General features: G+C 44.0%; 1 protein-coding gene and 1 long non-coding RNA gene across 5 annotated transcripts in view; one reads left to right on the top strand and one right to left on the bottom strand.

Moving 5' to 3' along the window:
- Positions 1-15,469, bottom strand: part of sh3pxd2aa (SH3 and PX domains 2Aa) — a 50,855-nt gene that overhangs the window by 33,723 nt on the left and 1,663 nt on the right. For all 4 annotated transcript variants that reach the window (XM_029851039.1, XM_029851040.1, XM_029851041.1 and 1 more), the window contains exons 2-4: positions 8,743-8,823; positions 1,577-1,652; positions 467-543 (exon numbers count right to left, since the gene is read on the bottom strand). In XM_029851039.1, coding sequence (XP_029706899.1) covers positions 467-543; positions 1,577-1,652; positions 8,743-8,823 — 234 coding nt within the window. The remainder of the gene's footprint in view (positions 1-466; positions 544-1,576; positions 1,653-8,742; positions 8,824-15,469) is intronic.
- On the top strand, positions 3,981-4,975 carry LOC115253318 (uncharacterized). The gene is made up of 3 exons (XR_003891633.1): positions 3,981-4,275; positions 4,337-4,394; positions 4,747-4,975. It is a non-coding gene; the product is annotated as an uncharacterized lncRNA (long non-coding RNA).

The raw sequence follows: 15,469 nt of genomic DNA, 5'->3' as shown, positions 1-15,469 counted from the left end.
GCTAATGCAGAATAGCTTTGTGTGAAGAGAAAGGAAGGAAGTGGGGAAGGCGTATCAAAGAAAAAGATCTGAATTTGGGACAAATATAAAAGTGAGAGGACAGGAAGGAAGTCCAATCTCCCTCGAATGAGCGAATATTAAGCCCCCTGCAGCCCTCTTTTGGGCGAGGATGCTAAGTTATACGAGCATTTCCTTGCCAACAACGCCGGATTGATCAGAGAATGACTGGTGCAGAACAAAGTCGCCTAATTTTTCTGCTCAGCATCCCTCAAGTGTGGCCACAGAGGGTTTTCATACATCTGACACGTAAAAAGAACATGTGTTTTTGTCAGTGTCCCATGTTTTTCAGCATGTGAAATCGCCCTGCAGGTCACAACCTCCTGACTTTTCACAGGCTGAGATTCTCTAGAGTCCCTAGAAGCAGACGGGGGGAACTGACGGATGTTTGCAGTCATGTCTATCTTACCCTGCAGTAGTCGTCGATGAAACGCAGCCGCTTCATGGCCACATCGCGTACGTGACTCCTACGAAACAGGATTTTTCCTGGAGAGGAGGAAGCAAAACTTATTTTCAAAATTAGGTGTTTAAAAGCTGAGTAAATTAATAAATAAATAAAGTAGAGATGTAAAAAATAGAAAGGCGGGCCAGTGAAAAGGTTGATTTGAACTCAGTCCTGCCTCAAAGAAAATTATAATTACGCTTAGTGTAATACCACGACATAACAGCAGGTGGCAGTAATGTACGGGCAGATTTCATTGCAAAAGACGTCTCAGTCCCACACTTCAAACTCCCCCCACCCCGTCATGGATCCCATGACCCCTGCCTGTGAAAGAGGTTTTCATGAAAAAACAAACTATTATTTATTCTATTTATACACCCTTGTCAGCATATTTGTTTTGAAAATCATCAAACATTTTAATGGATTCCACAGGGGGTCACACAGTTTTCAGCTGACGCTCCTCACATCACAGCCCCGCTGACTTTTTGGTAGCACCATTTAATTTTTGTTTGTGTGTTGAGAAGGAGGGGGAGGCCTTCAGGAAACATAGACAGCATTTATATTAGATGAGCTTGTGTGTTTGCCACCGGGCTTAAACACAGCATTTACTAAAATACACCATTTTACAGTGAATACACAGCAGCTTTTCCTTTTTACTTTACAGCTTTTACTCCCGCGGCCTGAGATCCGGCTGGGAAACGTGCAGGTGAACACGCACGCCCAACCACGAGCACACGACACTGTGATTAGCCGTATCTCTGTCAGCTCTCCCAGACACTTAACTGTCCTAAACACTGATCATTGATCTCTGCCAAGCTGTGCTGCAGGTGAGCCTGGAGCAGGTCTCACTGTGGCACAATCCCGATCGATATGAGAACACACACCATAACTCAAAGAAGTTCAGAGGCATGGACATGCAGCTACAACGGAGAGTGAACAATCAGACATATTGCCTTGTCAGCAAAGCGACCGGGACTGGCATAAGTTACCGGCTCCTGTTGACGCCGCTCCAGATTATACATTATTAATATGGGGGTCTGTGCATATATCTGGAGGTGCTGTGGTGCAGGCTATTACCTGGGAGAAATGGGATGATCCTCTTCTTTGGGTCTTTCTGCCCTCCCTCGATTGGGAACTTGTCAAGTATCTGCATCTGATGAAAGAAGAGGCTTCTTTAACGATGAGTGTTTGAATCCAGTAGAATAAACGACAGAGAACACTGTCCAGGCACAAAGTCCCGGCATGATGGAGACAACCGGGCACAAGTTCTGCACATCTGGGCAGGAAGTGAGTCTAAAACAAAGGAGAGAGCTCCATCCATTCACCTTTTTCATGCATATGTCAAAAAAAATAACAAATCAATGGCCCGTGACAGATTGGACTGCAGTGCGACAGCTCTTAGACAGCTTTCCACAGGGGTTCTGTGCACACAACATTGAAAGGGGCCAAAGGTCAGGGCAACCAACACAAAAGCAGCCCTGGGAGTGAGTAGAACCAGGTTTGCGTGAATATAATGAGTCAGAACAGCCGAGAGATATGAAGGCCATAACGCGGAGCCAATGCGGCCGATTCTCAAGTCGCCGTGTTGCGAAACGTCTGCCGCTGCACAAAACCTTCAGCTGCCGTAGCGGTCCGGACCCCCGCGTGTGCCGCTCAGCAGAAACTTCAGAAAGAGTAGGATTATTCTGAGAGAACAAATGGGAGAACAAGCACATTTTAAACCTGACTGTGCTCTTTTTGTCTACTTACAGGGGAAAATGGAGACAGCGTGTGTGTGTGTGTGTGTGTGTGTGTGTGTGTGTGTGTGTGTGTGTGTGTGTTTGAATGTGAACGTGATGCTTTTACAGTGACCCACTTGGATCCAAATCAAATCATTATACAAAGATCCTTGAAAATACACACTTTTCCGTCCCTGCTGATGGATTCCTGGCTAGAGGAAGTCTGCGTTTATCCCGATAATGATTTTTAAAAATAAAAACCCTTTCACTTGAGCCGTCCGCGTTACATGTAGATTGTTCTCTTGTTTATTTTAAAGCCAACAACAACAACTATTGTTTAGTTTCATTAGCCTGTAAATAAATAAATAAATAATGTCAAGCCATTGCTCCACTTCACAGGCCTTACTTCTCTGTCTCCTTGGTAACCGGCACAGAGAGTGTGAGGAACGGTTGTGAGTCGATGTGATTGGATGACTCCGCATAGCTCTGGACCACTGGTGGAAATGTTGGGATTCAGGTGGAGAGAAAAACTCTCCCCTCTCCCTCTCTCATCTAGGAATACAATCGCCGTGTTCAGTGTAAACTTTATTTGTGTACGTCACGTGCACCTGAATCTGCCCGAAGATGCACGTAGCGTGAAATCATCCACAGACGACGGCATTGATGACACAACGGGGCGTCTCCGTCAAGACGTCTGATGGCTTCCATTTGTTCTGGTGAAATTTAAACACAGCAGGGGGCCGAGCATCCCCTCATTCCACCCCACAATGAACAAAAGAACACCCGGACTTATAGAACGTGCAGTGGCATCGTCACCTATGGGCTTGTTGGGTTTTATCAGACACGATAAAGGTTATTTAAATATGCACCAAATCACTAGACTGTTAGCGACGGGAGGAGCGTGAGGGATGCATTAACAGGGAACGTCTGAGGGTTGGCATTAGTGCCTCCTTCATGTGTGTAAATCCGAGATAGTATTTATAAAACCTCTGAGCCAGTACTGATATAAGGTTAATGTTAATATCTTTGTTTCCAGCTGCTCCTCTTCATCATCCGCACGGGTAAAGAACCGAGTCTCCATACGTAGAAGTGTGAAATCACTCTGACATAAATCTCCTACCGAGTGGTGTGTTGTGATCTTCTTGTCTCATCTTACTTTGAGGGTCATGTGACTGTGAGGGGGTTACCCAAGGCGTGGCTATAGTGGAACGGAAGAATAAACGCACACATTCATCCTCTCCGATAAGCGAGCATGTGATCTTCACGCCTTTTCTACAAGGCTGGACAGTCAGCAGGACTGTTCTCACAAGTGTCAGAGCCCGACGTGATAAGGTTGCTGCTTATGGGCCTGCAAGGCTACACGTGGAGTCTAAAGCTAACACGTACAATCCCTCTGATGTAAATCTGTCTTTTATTCACAGGGTTTCAAAAACTCCCCAGTCGCTTCGCACCTGCCCACGCGCCAGCTATGCATTTCCTGGCATCGCTCAAAATCTTAAAGACGGATGGACAGAAAACCAGAGAACCTGATGCCCGCCATGCGCTAACGCGTTGCAATGTTATAAAGAGGCTAGTGGTCTGATGGACGGAAGAGAGGGAAAGCATTCCATTCCATCCACAATCAGCCGCAGTTGTGCTGCTAAATATAACCCCCGTCCTCGGCACTAGATCTGGACACTCCCCACGGTTGGCACCTTACATCAGGATGGAATGTGATATCCTGCTATTTTGCACAATGACTGCTTGTGAGGGACAGGCATGTGGACTCGGGTTTGTTAAAATAGAGCACTGGTGCTGGGGTCCCTCTGGCCAGTCGAAATCCCCTTGTTTCACTGGGAGAACAGGTGCAGCGATGTGACGCCTGCCTGTCGTTCATCTGTCAGGGCAGGCTGGAGGAGCGATGGGGGGTGATTTACAGTGGGGAACAGACCTAATGGAAGAGGCTGGATGCATATGGCAGGTTAAAACCAGGGGACATGAGTCTGATGCTCGTGTATCGAGAGCAAACCTCAGCGGTGGAGGGAGGTTGAAAGGAATCCTGACCCGACGCACCTTCAGGTGTGTTGACCATCGACGTTCCCCCAAAAGAAAAGCGTTAAAGTCCTCCTCTTGTCCACAGAAACTTGGTCCAAACCACCATCAACTAATCCTGGAGGTGGCCAACGTGCAGAACTGTGGTTCGTACACCCGCTGGTGCTCACTTCACTTCAAATCCAGCCCAATTCTCTTCCATTGACTGTCTTAATTCTTTAGGTTTACTTGGTACCCGGATTACTTTGTAAATTGTTGTCAGGTACCTGATTTTATGTATATTTCCCCCCACACTTTGATGGATACACTATATATTACCTAGTATCCACTGAAGCTGCAAACTTAGGACTACGCTAAATGATCAGCCGATTCATTAGTAACTAGATCAAGATGAAAAAAGCATGTCCTGGAACAAAGAACCTAATTTTTAAGCTGATACTTTGAGCTCTTTAGGCGAACAATTTTTCCTGTTTTTGAAAGCCTCCTTTTGTTGAACAGGGAATTAAAAGTTCGCGCAAACATAACGGGGAAAATGCAACAGATCCAGCTACGACTGCGCGGTGAATAACCTTAATCTGACCCTGACGGCGGTGGAGCCTCACCAGCCCGTGAACTCGATGACACATCACTGGTAGTTAACCAGTGGGAACAGTTTGCTTCCAGGGGCTCTCAAAAAGCTCTAAAAACACTGGAATTACAACAAAGAAAATAAAATACAATCACAAGATTAAACATAACAAGGTCAAATCACTTATAACAACGTGCCACCTTTTTATTATGTGTTCCAGATGTCTGGAAGCTTCTCCACATGACACCGGTTGTCAACATTATTTACCCGTTTGGGTGGAGTAAACAGGCTAACCAGCTTCTGGCGCTATGGTTCTCATCTACACCCGAGTCCAGCAAGAACAGAGAAGCCACAGTGAGTTTCCTGCCGACAGCCAGGACAAGTCTTGACAGCGTTGAGCTGAACCACCAGTCTAATCTGGGGGGGTGGGGGGGTCCACATGGCAATGCCCTCTGTGTGAGTGTGTGAGTGGGTGTCTGTTTCATTTAGTGCTAAAGTGTTTCCACACAGAGAAACGAGGTTTGAAATGAAAAATGTTTGGAATGTACCGCTTCAAACGGAGACCAATGACCTTTTTCAAGAGGTTACTCGTGATTTTTTAAAGGAATGTAATGAATTACATTATTTTTAAATTCCATTACCCTTTTTATAAATGTAGCTTTTACAAATGCTGAGAAAAGTTCATCAGCCGCTATCAATTAGGGGCTTTTTTCGTTGATTCATTAGGCTGTTGGACAAAGAGCACTATTACTATCCCCCATTTCACTGGCTGAAAATAACCTAACCTGAAAATAACAATTGTTTGGCCTTATTTCATGCTACATTACAGTTTCGAGTGTTGAGGTCCAGGGTTCCGGGTTGTGTGTTCAGTTTTTTTTTGCAGAGGGCGTGATTTGCAACAGCTGGCGCCGCAGACAGGCGCACCTGTCGGCAATCTCCATCACACCACCTATTTAAGGACGGAGTGCCTGTCTGCCAGCGTTGGAGAGTTTTGGTGGTTTCCCCTGATTGTTTGAGGTCTCCATGCCACCTTGTTGGGCTAGAGAATGCGCAGGACTTGACTCCTGTGTTGGCTCTGCTCTGGAGCTCTTTGTTTGCCCCTGAAGACTGGACCAGTGCTCCCCTGCGGTCCAGGAGGACTGCCAGTTTGATTTTTGTTAAATAAAGACTATTTTTTTCCTGCTTTCGGGTCCTGTAAAAACCCAACCTTAACATCAAGCTTGTTTTACTACAGCAGTGGTCCCCAAACTACGGCCCGTGGGCCGAAAACGGCCTGCCTCCACATTTGGTCCGGCCCCCTGAACAATACCAGAAAGCATTTTGGGTTTTTTTCATATATGTGTATTTGTATTTGATAATAAAGTTGGACTTTTCCAATAAAATGTTCCTTAGTTATGAACTATTTTCATTATTTACTATTAGGCTTATTATTATTATTTGGTTATGATTTATTTCATTAATAGTGTTATTATTTATTTCCTGACTTTTGTTCAGTGAAGAATCCAGAAAGGGTTATTTGATTGTGCTTTCTTGAAAATAATACATTTTTACGTTTAGGCACTCCTGCAATCCTCACACTTTTTCTGTTACAACATGACCCCGGCCCCTTATCAGAGAAGGAAAAGTTATGTGGCCCTCACAGGAAAAAGTTTGGGGACCCCTGTACTACAGCTTTAGTCGTGATGTTTCCATCTGTCCTGTTTTTCAGCAGTGCAGGTCCTGCGAAAAACCATAATTTACCAAGCACCAACCACCATTCCAGGAAAAAAAAACTGTATTTCTAATGTTATTTATCAGATCAATTTTTACTACATTTGGTATTTTTTATGCAGCAATATATTTGGTTGATGAGCGAGCCAAAGCTAACACTGTGTGAAGGCCTCTTTCGAAAAGCATCGCCCTAAAATCACTGAGCGCGGATGCGGACGGCAGAGAGGAGCAACTGCAATTTAAATCTGTGTGGGCTCAATATTCGGTTGCTGTGTTGAGGCTCACGTCAGGGCAGACTGGGTAAAAAAAGACAGATGCATTTACATGCAGACGGAATACAAAACAAAGGTTTCACATGAGGAGCCATGCCAGGACCTAAATACAAAAGCATTGCCCAAGGACACCTGGAAAGTCATCCATCTCGCAAAAGTCCAAACCTACTTAAGAGGGAAGATTTAGAGCAAATGACCTTTAGGAGAAAAATCACAACATCATCTAATCTTCTTTGTATGTCGTCAGCATCGCCGGCGTGAATCTTAATAATGGTCGCCTCTAGTCGGGCGGTCGTCCTCATTAACATAATCAGATTCAGAACATTCAAAGCTGTCCCCGTTGCTCCGTCCCTCCCAGGATGACACGTTTTCCCGTCCTGACACAGGCCCTCCTTTCTGACAAGCCACTCTGGCTAAAGCAGCTCTGACCCAAGGACACGTGAATCTGGCCGATGAATCAGGTTCTTTATGGGCCAAAACCGCGTTCGTGCACGGTGGGTGAACCACACGCAAACTCTGTCTTTGGCGGGTGACACGTCAACTCTTTTATGGGTCACATCAATTTAAATTGTGCCGGGAATATGTGAGATGGCCTGAAGTGTAACCCAGGCAACGTGCGATGTGTGTATGATGTGGCAGGTGTGAGAAGGAGCTCCGCTCTCGCCTTCTTGACCTTCCTGTTGTCAAATAACCAGCTAAAATAGCTGAGGAGAAGACCACAAAATGTTCTTTTACGTCAAATTTCTGGAAATAATTTGAGTTGCCTTATAACTGTGCACAAAAACAGGCAAGCTCTTATTTCTATCTTTGTGTGGCTTCTCATTAACCTGAACCCAGTTCTAACGACATGTTAGAACCCTGTTTTTACCCTGAAGTTGTCAGGACCAGCCCAAATGTCCTCTTGGTACTCAATATGCAGCAAATATAAGAACACACACTCACACAAAGCAACTCTGGCCAAAAGTGGGACCAAAATATTTCCATTATGGTTGAAAATTAAACATAAAGAGACTGTATAACTTTGTCCTTGTGTTTCTCGTTCAGATCCAAACACACTGATGGAACAGAGACTTTAACACTTTCTCAAAATTACTGCAGAAATGTACTGAGCTGCAGGGGGGTCTGCTTTCCAACCCTCATTGCTTGACATTTATCAATGGGACCTTTCAGGAAGGACCTTTCCTCCATTCACTCTAAGATCATTTCATGTGAATCTGGCACACTAGGGCCATTTAGTTCTGCCCCCCTGTAGGTCTCTCACTGCAGCCCCAACATATTTACTGGTGACCCTGTGCTCCAGTATACATGTGGTATCAGTTTGAAGCAGGCTGAGGGTCCAAGGGGCAGACAAAGATTCAAATAGTAGGGAATTGTTTATGGCAGAGGTACAGTGCAATGATTTCAGTGCAGCCCCCAGCTCCATTCATAAAACCTGCCTCCACCAGAAAAAGAAAGCCTCCTTCATGTGGGGTTTCATTTAAAAACTGCCATAAAGTTCAGCACGTTAAATTCCCCTTTTAGTTTTCCTGCTTGTTCCATGAAAAGGCCTGTCAGCTCCCTGACATTTTGAGGGTGAGGCAGAGAGGAGAACATGAGGTCTGGAAGAAGGAAAGGTAAAGATAGAGAGACACCAGAGAGAGAGAGAGAGAGAGAGAGAGATGCGGCATGTAGCTGCAACTCTATAAGGATGACAGATACACGCCATGTCTCCCCTGCTCCCCGATCAATTACTAACCCACGCACTGATTCATAAAGGTGTCAAGGGGTGGAATACAGGCACAAGTGCAGGGAAAAGTCACCAGGCTTGCAGATTAATCTGTACAAACAATCGTGTCGGTTCACAGGTTCTGAATGCACAAAAGGGAAACAAGTAAAGGCTTTCAATAGAAGCCCCACCTGCACAGTGTAAAGAGGGGAAACAGTTTGGGATTGATGGATGATTACCTGCAGGTCAAAGAATTTGCTGTATCTTCTGTAAACGATGTGAGAGGTGTTGTCAGAGTAGGTGACATTGATGAGATACACCTGTCAAGACAAGAAACACGTTAAGCGCTGGGGTCATAAACACAATGCAAAAGATGAAACACATGACGGGGATTTGGCAAAGTTGCTTTGGTGCAATTTGAGGGATATTTCGTAAAAAGCTGAAAACACAACTTCAAGATTTCATTTGGGAACCGTCCATGGCACCTGCATATCAATCATATCAAAAATTTAATGCATTAAATAGTGACGTCCTTGTTTAACCTCACTTACTGGAGAGAGGCCCAATAAGACTCAGACATACATCCTTTACCTCCAACAAGAGGATGTAAGCTATATTACGATCACCTCAATAAAGTTTGTTTGCTTTAAATCTATGTAACAAAAAAAAATCTCATACCGTCAGCCACTATACAATGCCTACAGTGGCACGTTCAACTGACCATGGCTAATCTCCATGGCAACACGGGACAAAGTCACAAACGGTGAATTCACAAGCACTGGTGCTGCTGGCTTAAGCAACAACAATGAAATGGTTTGTCAAATCCTGCAATATAGCGGCTTCATATAAACTGGCTTCTGTTGTCTTGTTTGTCTGTATTTAGTTGTGTAGACAGAGTGATGTAATTAGCCTCACGTAGAGCATTCAGATCATCTGATAAACGTGTCCAGTCAGCCTTGAACCTCTTCCTGAGGACCTTCCAATAGAAAGCTGGAGTGAAGGTCAATACTGGAGTTAAAAGTGCAGCAGCCTGAAGGATGCCGAGGAACGCTGAGGAACCAACTGGATCAAACTGATCCTCGCTGCCAGCAAGAAAGGAAAGGAAACCTGCCAAAAGCTACCAAGGAGCTACACTGGCTTACTATTAGGACACAAGGGGGCTTCCTGGGTTTCTGTCTACTTAAGATTTTTTTGATAAAAGTCCACTTATGATGTTGTGCTTTGGTGGTTCTTGTGTTGGTGGCCCCTCGTGCAAACAACTTTATTTTTAACTTTGCATGAACAGGATTGCGCCAGAGCATATTATCACATCATTATGTATGAGCTAACAGCAGTGAATTATTGACACCAAAATAATCAGTTTTAAGAGCGGTTGCCTTGAAACATCTCTTGCCCACGGGGACATTTTGCCTGACTTGTGCTAAATAAATTCATGGCTATTCACTTACGTCTATTACTCACTACTTGCACACCCTTACTGCCTTAATTTCGATAGCGTACAAAGATTGTAAAAAATACTATATAACTTAATGTACATGGAAGGTAGCAACCTTTTTTTTTTACTGTGTTTGGGACAGAGGTAAATTGGGGACTCCAAATAGACGTGTGGATGACTTATGAAAGGTTATTTGCATTATATGTCGGTGACTTGTCCAGAGTTTACCCCCACTCTTGTCCAAAGGCAGCTTGTAAGAATGTTAACAAGATGATGCTGAGTATCATGTGAGATCCACCATATCTCTCCTTTTTCTAATCCGCATGTCTCCCCGTTTCTGACAGATTTAGCAATACAGCAGTAAATATTTGCCTGTACTGGTCTGACTGGGTAATTGGTCCAGCTCCAGTGTACAGTACACCAACACCTTGCAAGTAATTTCCTCTGACCTTATCAGCATGCCAACATTCTCCTATCAGGTCTCGGTGCAGCTAAATCTGACTCCAAATCAAATCCATGCTGAGCCAAGGTGTAAGATATCCAAGCTGGAACGTGTGCTGTGAACTTATTAAAAACATCCACAGGAGAAGATGGGTACATGATGCACCACAGTGGAAAACACACCCAACAACCACCCACAGTCAGTACATGTCCAAGAGCTCTACTTTAAACCTTACGCAACCCCCACCTGCTCCCTAATATAGAGCCTATTCACTCAACCCAGGCGGTGAATGAGCCTAGTCTGGGCTGCAGCCTCGAAAGACAGACATCCCACAGTCGTACTCTATTTGAATCCTGCGGCTGAAGTACTTATAGTAGATTCTTTGTGGGCCTCAAATAAACCAGCTGATAGGACCCAATAAAAAAAACAAAAATGCTTCATTTCTTACTTTCATATTAAAAAATATCCAAGCTAATTGTGGGAAAACATAGGTACACCGAGTCATGAGAGATGAGTGCAGCCGAGCTGGCCTATCCTCCACATGAACACAACACTTCTCAACACTTGACATGCTACGTTACTACTGTAATCAAAAGATTTCAAAGTACATACGCACCATCACATTTTGTCCTATCGCAGATTCTATAGAGCCTTAAAGCCAGCGAATCAGTCTACCTTAATTTAACTAAAGAAAACAATACTGCACCACTGCACTGTTTCATTACTGGGGAAAAAGTAGCACTGGTTTTCAATGTTTAGGTCAGCCGTGTTTGCAGATTGTGGTGAGGACCTCGTTTCCTAATACGTCTTGGACTTTTTACCACTCTCCGGAATGTTGCAGCAGCCTTTTCATTTCTTATTCAATTCACTGATGCTTCTAATTGTGGTGCGCTGCATTGGAAACTACAGGATAAGACAGGCAATATGAACCCAATCAACTGTAAAAGTTTGTAGATGTAGCTTTCAATATTTAAAACTCATAACTATGTCTTTATTATGAGCTATAAAGAGGCATGACAAGATTTTTATTTTATTTTATTTTCTTAAACCTGGAAAAGAAACTAAAGAATTTTAATGAAATCTTGGTTAAAATGTCCCGGCAACAGCAGAAACACTCCCAAATATGCGCAAAAAGCCTTGTATTTTCCCAGCTATGCTGCTGTCAGACTAGTGGAAGCTTAAAAATCAAACTAGTCAAAAGTCAGACGTTATCTTCCGATTGCTGTCTGCATTCTTGCACAGCAGGCATGTCTGGGCTGATAAAGACCTTTATAAATTCCACCATGAAGGCTGAAATCTGGATGAGGCGGAAGCAGAAAGGCTCACGTGGAGAAGCCCGCTATCTGTGGGCTTTGGATTTTAGACCTATTCAAACAACGCCTGCCTGGGTTGGGCGCGGGCGAGCCGACCGCAACGGGCCGAAAACAGCAGCTTCACGCATTTATCTAAGAATACTAATACTCAATTTCTGTTCTACTGTTATACGGATATCAACAACCAAATCTCAGAAACAAACAAAGGCTTCGGGGGCATGAATGTCCCAGATAAAAAAGAAAATCCCTGCCGCTTTAGTTATTCCCACAGAGGAAGCAAGAATGAAGAACGTGTTTTATTAGTGTTGAGGAAAAAGCACAAAAAGAAAAACTGTTCCTACAACCAAAAGAGTCAGTTCTGAATCATAAATGAATCAGAGCTTACTTTTCTTCATCCTCCCATGGAAAAGGAGCCCCACCCCAAAGGATTTAAGTGTTTTATATATTTTATGAACTGGGAAAATAACTTACAGTATCTGAAGAAGGCAGCAGACTCGTCTCAGGGAAGGCAAAAGTGTGGCGCATCAGCCTGTGAGCTCGGCCACTAAATGCACTCAAACTCCGCCTAAACCACTATATTTAACCTTTAATCTTACAACTTCAAATTTTCAGGCCACAAAATCGCAACCAAGAAAAACACATCTAAAAAAAACCCCACATCTGCATGGTAGTCGCTGTTTTCCCCCCAGTGTGAACACTTTGGTGTAGCCAGAGATAGTTAACAAACGGCAATAAAGTTTGACGAGTCGCTCTAAGCAGTTCCGTCAAATATGTCACATCAGTGTAGAACTCTGGAAACCGTCCTTTGACTGGTTTTTGCTCCAGTTTTTAGAAGGGAACCCTGTAGGAACCAGACACCAGCCTCTGCTGTGTCCGGGGTCTGATCTACTGACCCTTGGTGGGACAACCGTCGTCTGACTGTGGTAATGACTTTTATTTTCCTGGCTATTTACTCATTTTTTTTCCATGAAATAGCAGCAGAATCCTGCAATTAAACTCCAACTGTCCTCCTCCTTCATTGCTCATTGTCACACAGAACAAGCCACCGGTCCAAACTCTGATCATTTTTTGTCACGCAAACATAAACGGGGCCAGAATATAATGCCCACACATGCTCGCCATTCGGACAACATAATGTCGGCCTGCTGAGGAGAAGGAAGTGGCCATTCACGTGGCTTCTACCCTGGAAGCAAGCAGGAGACAATCCTGCTGATGGATTAGAGTTGGAGTCACACATTCAAGATGTTTGCATTTAGCAGTTAGCAACCACAAACCTGACAGCCTCTCTCAACGGGCCTATAAGGTGGAAGAGTTTAAGATACAACCCATTAGATTAGGCTTTCAAGAGACAGGTATCGACCATGATCTGCCGACCTCTGACCCCACTGACCTGCTCATCTCTTTTACTGATAGCTTATTGTAATTCATGTGTCACCACCATGTCTGTCTATGCTCTGAGCCTGCTCAAGGTTTCTTCCTGCTAAAGGGCACTTTTTCCTTGCCACTGTATTCAGACCCTGGAGCGCCGACACATAATTTGGATTGTAACAGACGCTGTTTTTATAAAAGAAGAATGGAATTGAATTGAACTTAGATTGGAGAGCCACCAGGGAATCTATAACTCCAATCTTTTTCAGAAACACCCACAATTTGTTCACTTTGTTGTCACACTCGATGTCCAGTGTAACATAAAAGCCCATAAACATCCACCTTGCTCCGCACCTTCATTCAGTTAGCAGTAACCATTTGACAACAGGGACCTTCTACAACCGTTTTCTGCTATTTTTGACTGACCAATAAAAGTCCGAGTGAGGAAAAGCTCTCTGAAGAGATAGTGTAGAGCCCAGAATAACAATGCTGTTTGCCAATCTAGGACTCTGCACAACTATGGAGGCTCGGAACGAAATAATGTGGGAGTGTGTGTGTGTGTGTGTGGGGGGGGGTTGGCTTGTTAGGAAAACAGCTTAAAAGGGGAATCAGCCCAAACTGGTGCTCTCCTTCCTCACCTCCTCTTCTAAACACACATTCACACAAATCTCTCATGGGGGAATAATGTGGGTACATGAGAGCGTGTGAGATGTGCGTTTGAGATTCAGCTGTCCAGCTTTCCCGATGGTCCGATGAGCATTTCCTCCTGACAAATCCCCCCCCCCCCCCTCCCCCGTCTTTAACCCCATAAGCATTTCCAGCTGGTTTCACAAACATTACAAACAAGATTCAGTGGGTGCCATAGATTCTCATTCTCGCTCTCTTTCTCTCGCGTTGTTCTTCTCACAGTGACTCGCCTGCTCTCATGAGACAGGGTTACTGGGGAAACTAGGCCACGGACTGGCCCAGTGAGACAGAAAAGCCCAAAATACAGTCCAGATCAGCTCAGCTCTACAAAGCTCCTGTTACACTTTAACCAGACAGCGGTCTGGCTAATAATGAACAAACCTACCTTGAGAGTTAGACTAATCTAGACTGCATATGAATCTTATCTTTGGAAGCAATAACGTTGTATTAACAGGTCTTAGTTTTATTAAAAGGCAACATAAACACTGCGACACGTGCTCAGTGTCTCCAGTACTAGATAGCTCTGTCGTGTGCAACTTTTTAAACAGCGAGACATCTTGCCGGGAAAGATCGTTCCCATATAGCAGTTTTTGCACTAATCTCACAGTCCTATACGTAGAAAACTATAGGTATGCTAACTACATGGTAATCTATGCTTAACAAAACACTTCAGCCTTAATTACATGGGGAACAGCCACAAGTGAGGAGCTAAAATTCAACCTCATCCTATGTTCAGAGCTCGCTCTGTTCCAGCAGACACGTGGTATCGTCCTGAAACGGTCACACTGCCGCCTGCTGGCCCGGCATGCATACCACTGCGTTAGCTACAGAAGAAAAATAACCGCTTTCAACCCCAACCGCTTGAAATTCATTTTGATCCAAATCCCGCTTTAATTTGGAGCAGGTTGAGCTGCAGGTTCTTTGGTTTAGCACTCCTCATTGGAAACTGGCACATTTAACCAACACAATAAAAAGTGAAATTGGCTCATATAAATAGAACTATTCTTTTTAATGCCAATAAGGTGAACATTTACAATACAAGGAACAACTGTTGTAGGATTGCTGTGAAGCAATTCACACATAACTGGTAGATGTATTCACAGATGTATGACACAGGGTTTGTCACTATTTTGAAATGAAACTGGGCACGTTTGCGAAACACTAATAAAACATTGTGAAATAGGCCTTCTTAGTTGTGGCAAGCAAATGTTCCTAAATGCCAAAGTCCAGTATGAACTCACCCAAATTGTATTTACTATAATCCAAACACACTGAGGTGTTTGGAAATGTGGAAAGCTAAAGTACAGCGTCGTGGTTGCATCATTACCTCATCCCAGGGCCACGTAATATGTACGGCAAATTTAAAACCGGTATTACATTAGTTGATACTCTCACAAGGGCTGTAAAAAAGTGTATATTCAATCATACCCACACAATTAAAATTAACTGGCTCACAGCAAACCTGGAGGGAGGTATTAATATGGGAATACTAGCCAGTTTATAATTCTCTGGGCAAAATGGGGCTTTGCTGCTGTGTGGAATCAGCTGTTTGCGTAGTACTTTATGAGTAAAGTATACAGAAAACAAGATGGGAGGAAAGGGGATTGGGTTTGTCAGTTCTGGGCATACAGCTCATTTATGCCTGGGGGTTCTGAAAATGCATGAGCAATGGCTAAATGCAGAGGTATGATGAGAACAAAAATGTTAGCAATGCATCCAGC

The sequence above is a fragment of the Takifugu rubripes genome, chromosome 17 (genome assembly GCF_901000725.2).
Source record: "Takifugu rubripes chromosome 17, fTakRub1.2, whole genome shotgun sequence".
Classification (NCBI taxonomy): Eukaryota; Metazoa; Chordata; class Actinopteri; order Tetraodontiformes; family Tetraodontidae; genus Takifugu; species Takifugu rubripes.
This window is presented reverse-complemented; position numbering and strand designations above follow the sequence as displayed.